The sequence below is a fragment of the Oncorhynchus nerka genome, linkage group LG4 (genome assembly GCF_034236695.1).
Source record: "Oncorhynchus nerka isolate Pitt River linkage group LG4, Oner_Uvic_2.0, whole genome shotgun sequence".
NCBI lineage: Eukaryota > Metazoa > Chordata > Actinopteri > Salmoniformes > Salmonidae > Oncorhynchus > Oncorhynchus nerka.
In genome coordinates, this window is record NC_088399.1 from 42,865,274 (window position 1) to 42,880,608 (window position 15,335).

At 41.2% G+C, this 15,335-nt stretch overlaps 1 protein-coding gene across 1 annotated transcript in view; it reads left to right on the plus strand.

Annotated features, from left to right (window-relative positions):
• The first annotated feature begins 202 nt into the window (after positions 1-202).
• The window catches only part of glis3 (GLIS family zinc finger 3), a 36,543-nt gene continuing 21,410 nt past the window's right edge, over positions 203-15,335 (plus strand). The window contains exons 1-2 of the mRNA XM_029654973.2: positions 203-561; positions 13,472-14,050. Coding sequence (XP_029510833.2) covers positions 13,633-14,050 — 418 coding nt within the window. The 5' untranslated portion in view covers positions 203-561; positions 13,472-13,632. The remainder of the gene's footprint in view (positions 562-13,471; positions 14,051-15,335) is intronic.

Here is a 15,335-nt window from a genome sequence, read left to right on the forward strand (position 1 = left end):
ATTCGAACATGCAAGCTTTGCCTTAAGTAACCTGTTCTGTCTTGTGTAACTATACAAAACATAACATATCATACTAATTTGAGTGTCCCGGATTTTCGTTTACTGTGTTACGTCTATTATATGAGACCAGGCTGCTTGAATATGAAATCACATCGCTCACACACAAGGGCAAAAGGGTAACCGATACACCTCCCTGCTGGAGATGATGACCAAAACGAATACGTAGCCTACCAACAAGAGGCTCAGTGACTGGGTGCAAAGAGCGCGTGGGACCAACTTCATCACAACTTCTCAACTTCTCAAACATAGATATGAATAATGTATCGAAACCGCGAACAGTAATTTCACCTTAACTGTGTGGTGATGTCGAAAATCTGCCTTATTTAGATACTTAGCGATGTCATCATCACCTTGCCGTTTCGAATTTTGACCTGGCAATCTACCGAGAAATGATCATACTTAGATACATTATTTGAAGTCATTATTGCCTTGCTGTTTCGAGTTTTCACCTGTCAATCTACTACTTGACAGATGATAGTTTCAGTGCTAAAGAATTTTCAGGTGAGTAAACATGTAATTGACAGTATTTACAATTCAATAGAAGTTTGACATTGTCATTAACTTTTTATTTACTTTAATTTACTGTTAACGTTAGGGTTGACAATGATAGGCCTACTACAAACATTTGAAATAAGTGTTCTCACTCTGTGCTAAATCTACCAAATTACTTGCCATTGCAATTCGTCTTTAGTAACAAAGTAGCCAACAGTAAATAGAAACTGCAATCTGTCTTGTAGAAAGTTGTTTTTAATGATAAAGCATGTACGATTTAGAATATGCCTGTCATGTTTTTAAGACAGAAAGTGCATTTGTGGGGGGCTTAAATCAAATGTAAGGGATTTGCATTTTGTTTTCACATTGTATTCAAGTAACGTTACAGACTCAGCGCTTCAAAATGGTATATCATACACTGTAGTTGGATCAAACACGGGGAAGTAATGTTGATTCATGTATAATTCCATTTAGGAGAAAAAGGCTTTCAAAGATTTTGCAGCCATTTACACACTTGCTTTACAATAATCCTTGGGAAACATCTATTTAGAAAATAAATATTTTCACCAAATTGCCAAAATAGATATTCTGTACATTATCTCACTAATTCCCTCATTAGGCAAAACATTAACGGTATTAAATTGCCTATTTGTTGTATGATAAAGATAACCTTTCATATTGAACAGCTACAGTGCTTCTCTTTTTTCACGCCCATTTAACATAGTTCAAACACTCTTAAGCCTTAGACCCACCCATCTCTTTAAGAATGCACATGGGAACCCATGTGACTGTGGCCATATGCTAAAGCAGTGATGTACATTGCTTAAAAAAAACGAAGAAAATATTTAAATATTACAATATTTGATTAACTTCAGGTGCTACTTTACAAGAAGGAACAACTTAAAACACCCAAACACATATCATAAGATCCTTTTGAGCAGTAGTGGTGCGTGGGTAAAATCACTGGGGAAGCCAAGAACCCCCCCACCCCCCAAAAAAGCCATATTAGAACCCAAACAACCGTGCAAAAGTTTGGGGTCACTTAGAAATGTCCTTGTTTTTGAAAGAAAAAAATTGCCAGAAACAAATAACTTTCTTTTGAAACTTGCCAGTCTATTCTTGTTCTGAGAAATGAAGGCTATTCCATGCGAGAAATTGCTAAGAAACTGAAGATCTCGTACACCGCTGTGTACTACTCCCTTCACAGAACAGCTCAAACTGGCTCTAACCAGAATAGAAAGAGGAGTGGGCGGCCCCGGTGCACAACTGAGCAAGAGGACAAGTACATTAGTGTGTCTAGTTTGAGAAACAGACGTCTCACAAATCCTAAACTGGCAGCCTCATTAAATAGTACCCACAACAGTGAAGAGGCGACTTAGGGATGCTGGCTTTCTAGGCAGTGTTCCTCTGTCCAGTGTCTGTGTTCTTTTGGCCATCATAATCTTTTCTTTTTATTGGCCAGTCTGAGATATGGCGTTTTCTTTGCAACTCTTCTGTGAAGGGAGTAGTACACAGCATTGTACGAGATCTTCAGTTTCTTGGCAATTTCTGGCATGGAATAGCCTTAATTTCTCAGAACAAGAATGGACTGACAAGTTTCAGAAGAAAGTTCTGTGTTTCTGGCCATTTTGAGCCATTAATCGAACCCACAAATGCTGATGCTCCAGATACTCAAATAGTCTAAAGAATGCCAGTTGTATTGCTTCTTTAATCAGAACAAAAGTTTTAAGCTGTGCTAACATACTTGCAAAAGGGTTTTCTAATGATCAATTAGCATTTAAAATGATAAACTTGGATTAGCTAAGACAACGTGCCATTGGAACACAGGAGTGATGGTTGCTGATAATGGGTCTCTGTACACCTATGTAGGTACTCCATTAAAAATCTGCCGTTTCCAGCTACAATAGTCATTTACAACATTAACTATGTCTACATTGTATTTCTGATCAATTTTATGTTTTTTTAATGGACAAAAAATGTGCTTTTCTTTGAAAAACAAGGACATTTCTAAGTGACCCCAAACTTTTGTGTTGTGATAATTGCGTTGTTTTCTCTATAACCTGTTCATTCATATGCCTTGCAAATGTGATATATAAGCCTAAAGGTTGATACAATAAGAAGACACAGTGGCAGAATCAATTCAACCACACCTTTGTTTTATCACAAAACCAGATAGCAACCTCTGTCCAGTGAAGTCCACAAAGCATATTGCATGTACAGTAACAGACAGTTATATGACCTACAGTATGGTCAAGAAAGTTCATGTTTCCGCCATTTTTGGACCACTAAACAACTATTGATTTAGAACCACAGAGAGTTACCGTAAATCACAAAGAAAACAGGAGCTGTCTGCACTATTCCAGCACACTCGCAATAACATCTGCTAACCATGTGTATGTGACCAATAACATTTTCTTTGATTTGACATGTTGACTAACCCTACTTGTAGAGAAACACCAATGCCATCCTCCTCTCTTTCATGTCTATCACTCTGTCATACACTACACACTTATTTTTTGTTTCCCTAGGCTACCTAGCTAAAATGCTTGCTCGCTCGCCTATCTTCCATTCATGGGCAACGTTAGCTAGTTAACATGAGCCTTCTACATTTAGCTACATATTGAACTTCCATCCTCTCAAGCCAGGGACACAACAATGTATGAATTAATGGTTGGATCAGAATCACCGTTATAATCATTGGCCAGTACGGAGAATTAAGTAAAACCACAAGTCCAAATCCCATCTCAATCCATGGCTAATTTAGGAAAGGGACAATATTAGCTAGCTAGCTAGCTAGCCATGGAGGACAACAACACAATGAGAAGCAACATGTTTCTCTGTCAATGATGTATGCTCTCAATGGGATTTGATAGAGGTGTGATGGCAAAATCTAAGTTGGCTTCCTTTGACACTTTTTTTTGGTGCGCCAGGACCCTTTACATTTTAGATCAACGCTGATTGGCAAATTTTTTATATATTTTTTTATCAAGGGAGGCCAAATGCTTGCTGGCTTCCTTTGCCTTCAATGCTACGGGTGGCAACAATGTCATACTCGTTTGGACCAGACAGCATCAGATAGATGGCCTACACTTAGAGAGACAGAGAGGTGCTGTTTCACTCGCTCGAATGCTTTCTCCTGTGCGATACATTCAGCCGGTTGCGAATTGAAAGAAAATGAGGAAACACAGAGAGACAAAAGATAAATCATTTTATGTATTTTAATTCTTTCTTGGTTAATTTTTGGGGGAAGCCCGGCTTCCCTTGGCATCCATGAATACACGCCACTGCCTTTTAGTGACTTTGGTTCAGGTCATGTTATGATATGAACAAAGGAATCTATTTCTGACCTGCCATTTGGAGCAGGACATGTAATATTCATGGCCTTTTCATTCTCAAAAAGATATGTTTGCCGGGATGTGTCCAGTCCAGGGCATGCTTGCACATCTCTGGGAGGAAGGATGTCAACGTTGCAAAGCAGCTGAAATCTGGTTCCATCTGAATGAAAGCTCCTTGGCTACAACAACACCAGGCTCCAGACATTTGAAGCCGAAAAAGAGGAAAGCAGACTAAAATAGACAAGACTTTAAAACCTTGTATTAAAAATAACAAACCCAGCACCAACATTCACTGACCCCCAAGTCAAGCAATAAGCTCATAAAGTACAAATACAAAATACAGAAAGTGCTGCTTGTTCACCCTTGTTCATCTCCTTGTACTTGCAGAGGAGAGCAGGTTCTTCTTATGCTGAAAGACAAATTCCAGGAAATAGGTTAGAGTTAAAACATAAATAGATTCATACTCTAATAGCTTGTTATTGGCTGTTGACTGCTACAGCTGTACTAATTCACCAGCTAAAAAACAAGCCCTATAGTCAACCTGCTTCTAGTCAAACAATGGCAATGCTGACACAACTTATTTAGCAAGCATTTAACTTCATAATTAGCTAACTGTAAATGATATTCGTCTAGCTAGCCAGTTAGTGGAAAATGCAAAAAACGACATAAATCTAAATCTATTATCCAATCTAGATAGCTTTTTAGCCATTATTTAATTGTGGCTAGCTAGCTAGAAAACCTTAGCCTGTATGTACCTATCACCTGGCTAACATGGGTTAGCATATGCACCACAGTGGCTATTTTCGGTGGTTAAACATGACAAACTGACAAAGATTATCATCATGTCATGCATGGCTCAGCACATCAACAATAAACATTAGCCAACCTAACATTAGCTAGCTAGAGTTCTAGCCAGCTAAAGTTAGCTAGCTAGCTAGCTAGCATGCTACCTGTATTAGTGCTGTGTTAATTATGAGTTATTATTATTATTATTTGTTTATTATTAGTGCTTTTTGAGGTCGGTTTGGTTTCGGCACGATTATTAAAAAAATAATAAAGATTTTTGATTTAGGTTTTGATCATTTAAAAAATAAATACATGCACCATGCATTATGTTGGTTGAATAAAACAAAATTAAACAAAAAACAAGGATTAAAACAATTAATAGAAGTGATGGTAGTGAATGTTCATTACTGCTTATCACTTATTAACCATTCACATTACTTAACTTTATTATTTTATTTTTTTACCCCTTTTTTCTCCCCAATTTCATGGTATCCAATTGTTTAGTAGCTACTATCTTATCTCATCGCACCAACTCCTGTACGGGCTCAGGAGAGACGAAGGTTGAAAGTCATGCATCCTCCGATACACAACCCAACCAAGCCGCACTGCTTCTTAACACAGCGCGCATCCAACCCGGAAGCCAGCCGCACCAATGTGTCGGAGGAAACACCGTGCACCTTAGTGTGCACTTCGGCCGGCCCGCCACAGGAGTCGCTGGTGCGTGATGAGACAAGGACATCCCTACCGGCCAAACCCTCCCTAACCCGGACGACGCTGGGCCAATTGTGCGTCGCCCCACGGACCTCCCGGTCGCGAACCCAGAGTCTCTGGTGGCACAGCTGGCGCTGCAGTACAGCGCCCTTAACCACTGCGCCACCCGGGAGGCCCCACATTACTTCACTTTAATAAAATATTTCAGTTGTTGTGTATAATACATTTGTTTTATTTGATGACTTTATTATTTAATTCCAAGTCATCATCTCATCTCTATAGAGCTGCTGCCTATGCTGTCTGACAAAATCACTATTTTAGTAGATCTTCAAAGTAAATAAGGCATACTTTATGTATCCTCTCTTGATCGCGCATTCTTCTGTGTCTTGTGTAGCAAGTGTAAAAGAAACACAGACTGTACGAGTAGCCGTGCAATGGATTATGGTCACTGTAGTTAATTTTCATGTTTTCTGTGCTAAACTATGTAGAACATTGGCCTGTTGGAAACTACAACTCCCTACTACATCTTACAGTTAAGGCATAATCTGATTTATCTCTAGATGAACTGTAGCGCAATGTGCAAAGTGAGCTCACAGAAAAAACATTTTTGAAATATTATTCAGATAATTGAACCGACTTCAGTCAATTAGTAAAGAAAATTCAGAAAAAAATACTCTTTGTTTAATCGTTCAGCAGTAGCCTGTATGCAGCTGTTTAGTTACACAGCAATAGCCACTGGGCACACCACCTCATTTCAACATGGATAATTAGGTAATATTTGGTAAATACATTGATCAACAACAGGACTAAATAAAATCTAACTTTAAATACACTTTAAATACAGTTTGATTTGATGTAATCTTATTCTTTCAATTGTATTTTTTGTTTAGATGGAGACGTGAATCCAACATATGTATTATTAACTTGTAGATTCCATTTGAAATCAACCAAAACTGAAACGTAGGCCTATATGTATTTTCTATTTTTAGTTGAACCCTGGGTTGAATTGCAACATTAGCTGTTGATGACTTCCCAAATGCTATACAGGCCTAAATGTCATCATTGATGATATATGATTGATAAATGATGGTTATATTTGATTTGATTTGTTGGGCCTACCCGTTGGAATGACTTCGATAGCAACAGTGAATCTATTAACTTGAGATTTTCTCAACAATCATTATCACGATAGCACATTGGTAATAGTCAGTGACAAATATGTCAAAGCTAAACAAGGCTGGGCTTGGTTAAAATCCTGGATGGGAGACCGAAGAAATAGCTGTAGATAGATCAACTCTATCTTTTTATTTTTTTTATTTTTTTTATTTCACCTTTATTTAACCAGGTAGGCTAGTTGAGAACAAGTTCTCATTTGCAACTGCGACCTGGCCAAGATAAAGCATAGCAGTGTGAGCAGACAACACAGAGTTACACATGGAGTAAACAATTAACAAGTCAATAACACAAAAGGAAGAAAAAAAAGGGGAGTCTATATACAATGTGTGCAAAAGGCATGAGGTAGGCAAATAATTACAATTTTGCAGATTAACACTGGAGTGATAAATGATCAGATGGTCATGTACAGGTAGAGATACTGGTGTGCAAAAGAGCAGAAAAGTAAATAAATAAAAACAGTATGGGGTTGAGGTAGGTAAAAATGGGTGGGCTATTTGCCGATAGACTATGTACAGCTGCAGCGATCGGTTAGCTGCTCAGATAGCAGATGTTTGAAATTGGTGAGGGAGATAAAAGTCTCCAACTTCAGCTATTTTTGCAATTCGTTCCAGTCACAGGCAGCAGAGAACTGGAACGAAAGGCGGCCAAATGAGGTGTTGGCTTTAGGGATGATCAGTGAGATACACCTGCTGGAGCGCGTGCTACGGATGGGTGTTGCCATCGTGACCAGTGAACTGAGATAAGGCGGAGCTTTACCTAGCATGGACTTGTAGATGACCTGGAGCCAGTGGGTCTGGCGACGAATATGTAGCGAGGGCCAGCCGACTAGAGCGTACAAGTCGCAGTGGTGGGTGGTATAAGGTGTTTTAGTGACAAAACGGATGGCACTGTGATAAACTGCATCCGGTTTGCTGAGTAGAGTGTTGGAAGCAATTTTGTAGATGACATCGCCGAAGTCGAGGATCGGTAGGATAGTCAGTTTTACTAGGGTAAGTTTGGCGGCGTGAGTGAAGGAGGCTTTGTTGCGGAATAGAAAGCCGACTCTTGATTTTATTTTCGATTGGAGATGTTTGATATGAGTCTGGAAGGAGAGTTTACAGTCTAGCCAGACACCTAGGTACTTATAGATGTCCACATATTCAAGGTTGGAACCATCCAGGGTGGTGATGCTGGTCAGGCGTGCGGGTGCAGGCAGCGAACGGTTGCAAAGCATGCATTTGGTTTTACTAGCGTTTAAGAGCAGTTGGAGGCCACGGAAGGAGTGTTGTATGGCATTGAAGCTCGTTTGGAGGTTAGATAGTACAGTGTCCAAGGACAGGCCGGAAGTATATAGAATGGTGTCGTCTGCGTAGAGGTGGATCAGGGAATCGCCCGCAGCAAGAGCAACATCATTGATATATACAGAAAAAAGAGTCGGCCCGAGGATTGAACCCTGTGGCACCCCCATAGAGACTTCCAGAGGACCGGACAGCATGCCCTCCGATTTGACACACTGAACTCTGTCTACAAAGTAATTGGTGAACCAGGCAAGACAGTCATCCGAAAAACCGAGGCTGCTGAGTCTGCCGATAAGAATATGGTGATTGACCGAGTCGAAAGCCTTGGCAAGGTCGATGAAGACGGCTGCACAGTACTGTCTTTTATCGATGGCGGTTATGATATCGTTTAGTACCTTGAGCGTGGCTGAGGTGCACCCGTGACCGGCTCGGAAACCAGATTGCACAGCGGAGAAGGTACGGTTGTTTGTTATAGTGGCTATTATGTTGAAGATCTGACGTTGTTTCAGTTGTACAAATTCAACATATTTTGGTTGTTGAAATGTTACCCTCAAAATGACAGTTTTAACAAAGGTTCATAACTTTTTTCAAATCCAATGTATGTTCCACCACAGGAAGTTGGCTGCACCTTAATTGGGGAGGATGGGCTCATAGTAACGGCTGGAGCGGAATAGGTGGAATGGAATCAAATACATTAAACACATAGTTTAATGCCATTCCATTCACTTCATTCCAGCCATTATCATGAGCCGTTCTCCCCTCAGCAGCCTCCACTGTTTTCTACGTAGATTCCACATCGCAATATGTTGACAAATTACATTGATTCAACCAGTTTGTGCCCAGTGGGTAGCTAGCAACAAAAACAACTTTATGACACTGTGTTGAGCTAGCTAATGAAGTATGCACATGAAGCTAGCAAGTTGTTTCACAGGGGACTCTTACCTGCATATGGGTGATGATTAATCACAGCAGACTAAAACACTTTCAAAATATTCTTCCCACTCGGCATCAACCAGTAAGAGCTGCATGATACCAGCACCAGCAGAATTCAGGGCGACACTGAGTGCACCTTTCATTGCCGTCTTTGTTCCATCCTTCTGGTGCGTTGCACTTCACTGATTTTGGATCAGTGGTACAACTGCAGGATTAGCTTATCGGAAATGAATGCAGTTTTGGCCCATTATTCAGTGAAGGTAAGTAGGAAACATTGATGTGACAGACAGAAGTCTGCATCTGGCCAGACCACAGACACACAGAGCAAACCACCAACCTACATATGCATTCAGCATCCTGTCTCTGAGTACACCCAGACACGGCTGCTATCTCTGGCTTTATGAAACAGAGTCACAGAAACACAGGGGGTTAATTACCGTCCCGTGTTTGTGAAAGTTCATGCGTTGGTACAGTTTCCTCAGCACCACATGAACAATTTGAAGTCAAGTTATACTTGTAAGTCGCTCTGGATAAGAGCGTCTGCTAAATGACTTAAATGTAAATGTATGTAAATGTTGTTGAAAGCTGTAGCTACACTTAGCATGTTATCCATCATGGAAATATGAAATATGAGTAATTTTTCCAATATCCGCGGTATTTGAGAACAGGATGTGACATTTGATAGAAGGCTGGAGGAAATTCGCTAGCTAGCTAACCAAATCAAACTTTATTTGTCAAATCAAATAAAAAAAAAGTGTATTTGTCATGTACACCGAAAACAACAGGTATAGACCTGAAATGCTTAATTACAGGCCCTAACCAACAGTGCAATTTTTAAGTAAAAAATAGGTATTAGGTGAACAATAGATAAGTAAAGAAATAATAAACAGCATTAAAAACACAGTGGAAAATAACTTTAGCGAGGCTTATATACAGTAGCGAGGCTATATACAGTAGCGAGGCTATATACAGGCACCGGTTAGTCGGGCCAATCGAGTGTACCTTACCGTGAAATGCTTACTTACAACCCCTTAACCAACAGTGCAGTTCAAGAAGAGTTAAGAAAATATTTAACAAATAAACTAAAGTACATTTTTTTCACAAAAAAAAAAAAAAAAAAATACAAACATTAACATAACAATAACGAGGCTATATACAGGGGGTACTGATACCGAGTCAGTGTGCGGGGGTACAGGTAGTTGAGGTCATTTGTACATGTAGGTAGGGGTGAAGTGACTATGCATAGATAATAAACAGCAAGTAGCAACATGTATAAACAAATGGAGAGGGGGTGGTGTCAATGTAATAGTCCGGTGGCCATTTCATTAATTGTTCAGCAGTCTTATGGCTTGTGGGTAGAAGCTGTTTTAAGGAGTCTTTTGGTCCTAGACTTAGCGCTCCGGTACTGCTTGCCGTGTGGTAGCAGAGAAAACAGTCTATGACTTGGGTGACTGGAGTCTCTGATAATATTATGGGCTTTCCTCTGACACCGCCTATTATTATTATTATTATTTATTTATTTATTTGTTTCACCTTTATTTAACCAGGTACGCCAGTTGAGAACAAGTTCTCATTTACAATTGCGATCTGGCCAAGATAAAGCAAAGCAGTGTGACACAGACAACAACATGAGTTACACATGGAGTAAACAATAAACAAGCCAATAACACAATAAACAAATCAATGAGACAGTAGAAAATAAATAGGCCAGAGGAGCGAATAGTTACAATTTAGCAGATTAACACTGGAGTGATAAATTAGCAGATGATGATGTGCAAGTAGAGATACTGGTGTGCAAAAGAGCAGAAAAGTAAATCAAATAAAAACAGTATGGGGATGAGGTAGATAGATTGGGTGGGCTATTTACAGATGGACTATGTACAGCTGCAGCGATCGGTTAGCTGCTCAGATAGTTGATGTTTAAAATTGGTGAGGGAAATAAAAGTCTCCAACTTCAGCGATTTTTGCAATTGGTTCCAGTCACTGGCAGCAGAGAACTTGAAGGAAAGGCGGCCAAATGGGGTATTGGCTTTGAGGATGATCAGTGAGATATACCTGCTGGAACGTGTGCTACAGGTGGGCGTTGTTATCGTGATATATAGGTACTGGATGGCAGGAAGCTTGGCCCAGTGATGTTATGGGCCGTTCGCACTACCCTCTGTAGCTCCTTATGGTCAGATGTCGAGCAGTTGCCATACCAGGCGGTGATGCAACAGTTCTGGTTGCTCTCGATGGTGCAGCTGTAGAACTCTTTGAGGATCTGGGGACCATTGCCAAGTCTTTCAGTCTCCTGAGGGGGAAAAGAACACATAACTGTCTTGGTGTGTTTGGACCATGATAGTTTGTTGGTGATGTGGACACCAAGGAACTTGAAACTCTCGACCACTTCACTACAGCCCGGTTGATGTAAATGGGGGCCTGTTCGGCCCGCCTTTTCCTGTAGTCTACGATCAGCTCCTTTTCCTTGCTCACATTGAGGGAGAGGTTGTTGTCCTGGCACCATACTGCCAGTTCTCTGACCTCCTCTCTACAGTGGCTTGCGAAATTATTTACCCTTCTTGGCATTTTTCCTATTTTGTTGCCTTACAACCTGGAATTCAAGTAGATTTTTTTGGGGGGGGGTTGTATCTTTTGATTTACACAACATGCCCACCACTTTGAAGATGCAAAATATTTTTTTCTTGTGAAACAAACAAGAAATATGAAAAAAAGCAAACTTGAGCATGCTTAACTATTCATAACTAAAGTCAATACTTTGTTAGAGCCACTTTTTTTGCAGCAATTACAGCTGCAAGTATCTTGGGGTATGTCTCTATAAGCTTGGTACATCTAGCCACTGGGATTTTTGTATATTCTTCAAGGCAAAACTGCTCCAGCTCCTTCAAGTTGGATGGGTTCTGCTGGTGTATAGCCATCTTTAAGTAATACCACAGATTATCAATTGGATTGAGGTCTGGGCTTTGACTAGGCCATTTCAAGACATTTAAATGTTTCCCCTTAAAGCACTCAAGTGTTGCTTTAGCAGTATGCTTAGGATCATTGTGCTGCTGGACGGTGAACCTCCGTCCCGGTCTCAAATCTCTGGAAGACTGTTTCCCTCAAGAATTTCTCTGAATTTAACGCCATCCATCAATCCTTCAATTCTGACCAGTTTCACAATCCCTGCTGATGAAAACATCCCCACAGCATGATGCTGGCACCACCATGCTTCACCATGGGGATGGTGTTCTCGGGGTGATGAGTCACCCCGCTCCTCCGCTCCCTCCACTGGCTTCCAGTTGAAGCTCGCATCCGCTACAAGACCATGGTGCTTGCCTACGGAGCTGTGAGGGGAACGGCACCTCAGTACCTCCAGGCTCTGATCAGGCCCTACACCCAAACAAGGGCACTGCGTTCATCCACCTCTGGCCTGCTCGCCTCCCTACCACTGAGGAAGTACAGTTCCCGCTCAGCCCAGTCAAAACTGTTCGCTGCTCTGGCCCCCCAATGGTGGAACAAACTCCCTCACGACGCCAGGACAGCGGAGTCAATCACCACCTTCCGGAGACACCTGAAACCCCACCTCTTTAAGGAATACCTAGGATAGGATAAAGTAATCCCTCTCACCCCCCTCCCCCTGAAAAGATTTAGATGCACTACTGTTCCACTGGAGGTCATAAGGTGAATGCACCAATTTGTAAGTCGCTCTGGATAAGAGCGTCTGCTAAATGACTTAAATGTAATGTAAATGTAATGTAAATGTGTTGGGTTTGCACCAGACATAGCGTTTTCCTTGATGGCCAAAAAGCTTAATTTTAGTCTCCTCTGACCAGAGTACCTTCTTCCATATGTTTGGGGAGTCTCCCACATGCTTTTTGGCAAACACCAAACATGTTTGCATATTTCTTTCTTTAAGCAATGGCTTTTTTTCTGGCCACTCTTCCTTAAAGCCCAGCTCTGTGGAGTGTACAGCTTAAAGTGGTCCTATGGACAGATACTCCAATCTCCGCTGTGGAGCTTTGCAGCTCCAGTCTCTTCGTTTCTGCTCTGATTAAAGCCCTCCTTGCCTAGTCTGTGAGTTTTGGTGGGCGGCACTCTCTTGACAGGTTTGTTGTGGTGCCATATTCTTTCCATTTTTTAATAATGGATTTAATGGTGCTCTGTGGGATGTTCAAAGTTTCTGATATTTTTTTAGAACCCAACCCTGATCTGTACTTCTCCACAACTTTGTCCCTGACCTGTTTGGAGAGCTCCTTCGTCTTCATGGTACCACTTGCTTGGTGGTGCCCCTTGCTTAGTGGTATTGCAGACTCTGGGGCCTTTCAGAACAGGTGTGTATATATACTGAGATCATGTGACAGATCATGTGACACTTAGATTGCACACAGATGGACTTTATTAACTAATTATTGGAGACTAAATATAGTTTACCTGTTGTTAACAATATAAGCCATGCCCGTCTGTTTTGCCCCATAGTTGCTCACATTTACGATTTCTGTTGTAGTTCTGTTTGCTGTCAAACGTCCCAGACAAGGACACCTAATTCAACATGTCAACTAATCCTGCCCGCAATTAATTGAATCAGGTGTTTTTTGTCTTGGGATACAATAAAAATGTGTACTGTTGGGGGTTCTCGATGGACTAGAGTTGGGAACCATGAGTATGTGGTTCATTTATTACTCATAACTATAAATGTGTGCCTGTCTCACTGATATATTTCAGATGTCTTTGTCCGTATGGATAGACCACTGAGAGCCTGAAGATGAGATGCTGATTTAGCCACGGATCTTCTGCTGACTCAAGCATGACTTTTGGGAAGAGGAGCATTGTGGGAAAAGTTGTTCTTGTCTCCTAAACCCTCCAAAAAAGAAACCGGGTCAGACATGAACGGTAAGGGCTGTCACCTCTTGGTCTCTCCCTCTGGTGTACCCCCATCGCTGGGCATGATCACAGGACAGCAGGCCCCCTCCATCAGGATGCCTATGCGCACCACCCTGTCCCCAGGATTCTGTACCACCCTGAGCCCCTCTCCAGTGGGTAGCAGCTGGGGTAGAGGAGGGGTTGTCCACCACTCCCAGCTACCCCTCAGCTCCGGGACAAACTCTGGGAATTCTGGGAGTTCTGTCCTGCTCCCTACCTTGAGCCTCCGCAGGCAGATGTTGACCAATGGGAAACAGCCAAATGTGTCAAGTGTCTCACAGATGTCAAGGCAACAAGTGCCCGCCCTTCAACTCCCACCCATCAGCATTGCAGCCACCAATCAGGGCATGGCGTCTGACTGCTCTGACAGTGGTGTCAAAGGTACGTTATTGTAAGCTTTGTCGATATACAGTATTACATGCAGACTAATACATTTACACGAGTGTAGATGTGAGTGATGTCTTGACATTTTATGTAGGATAAGGTCATTTCCATGTGAAAGGTTCCATGAGCACCAACATGTGAAGTTCATAGGAGGATATCAAATTGGGTGTCAAATGAAAGCTAAGGCTCTATTTATGTTTTATTAAGACAAACCATTTCCATTCTAGAAATTAGGAATAAGCACAGGCTTTGATTTCTTGTCAAACAGGTGGAAAAGAGGTCTTAGAAAACATCTACCAGAAAAAGCCTTAAAATCTATTAGAAATAAACTGCAAAAAAAGAAACATCCCTTTTTCAAGAACTCGTCTTTTAAAGATAATTAGTAAAAATCCAAATAACTTCACAGATCTTCATTGTAAAGGGTTTAAACACTATTTCCCATGCTTGTTCAATGAACCATGAACAATTAATGAACATGCACCTGTGGAACGGTGGTTAAGACACTAACAGCTTACAGATGGTAGGCAATTAAGGTCATAGTTATGAAAACTTAGGACACTAAAGAGGCCTTTCTACTGACTCACGCACAGAACGAGCAGTATGCCTCATCCCATTGAGCTGGGACCTGTTGGATCGGAGGTTGAGGGCTAGGGCCATTCCCCCCAGAAATGTCCGGGAACTAGCAGGTGCCTTGGTGGAAGAGTGGGGTAACATCTCACAGCAAGAACTGGCAAATCTGGTGCAGTCCACGAGGAGGAGATGCACTGCAGTACTTAATGCAGCTGGTGGCCACACCAGATACTGACTGTTACTTTTGATTTTGCACACAGGTGGACTTTATTTAACTAATTATTGGAGACTAAATATAGTTTACTTCGTTCAGGGATACATTATTCCATTTCTGTTAGTCACATGGAACTGTGGAACTTGTCTGTGGAACTTGTTCAGTTGTTGAATCTTGTTATGTTCATACAAATATTTACACATGTTAAGTTTGCTGAAAATAAACGCAGTTGACAGTGAGAGGAAGTTTCTTTTTTTGCCGAGTTTACATCAAAACACAATAATGTTGAAGACCCCTACCAACTAATATCAACATTTAGTTATGGGGGAAAAAATTCTGCCTTCTGTAAGTTTCCATTGCCAAAATCTTCATGATATTTTCACATTTCTCTCCCTCATTAGGGGGGAGGATAATGACAGTTCACAGAAGTGACAAGTAAAGGTAGACCTGCCAGTTAGTTCTAGTGTTTAACTGATATTCATTTAGTTAATTTTGTAG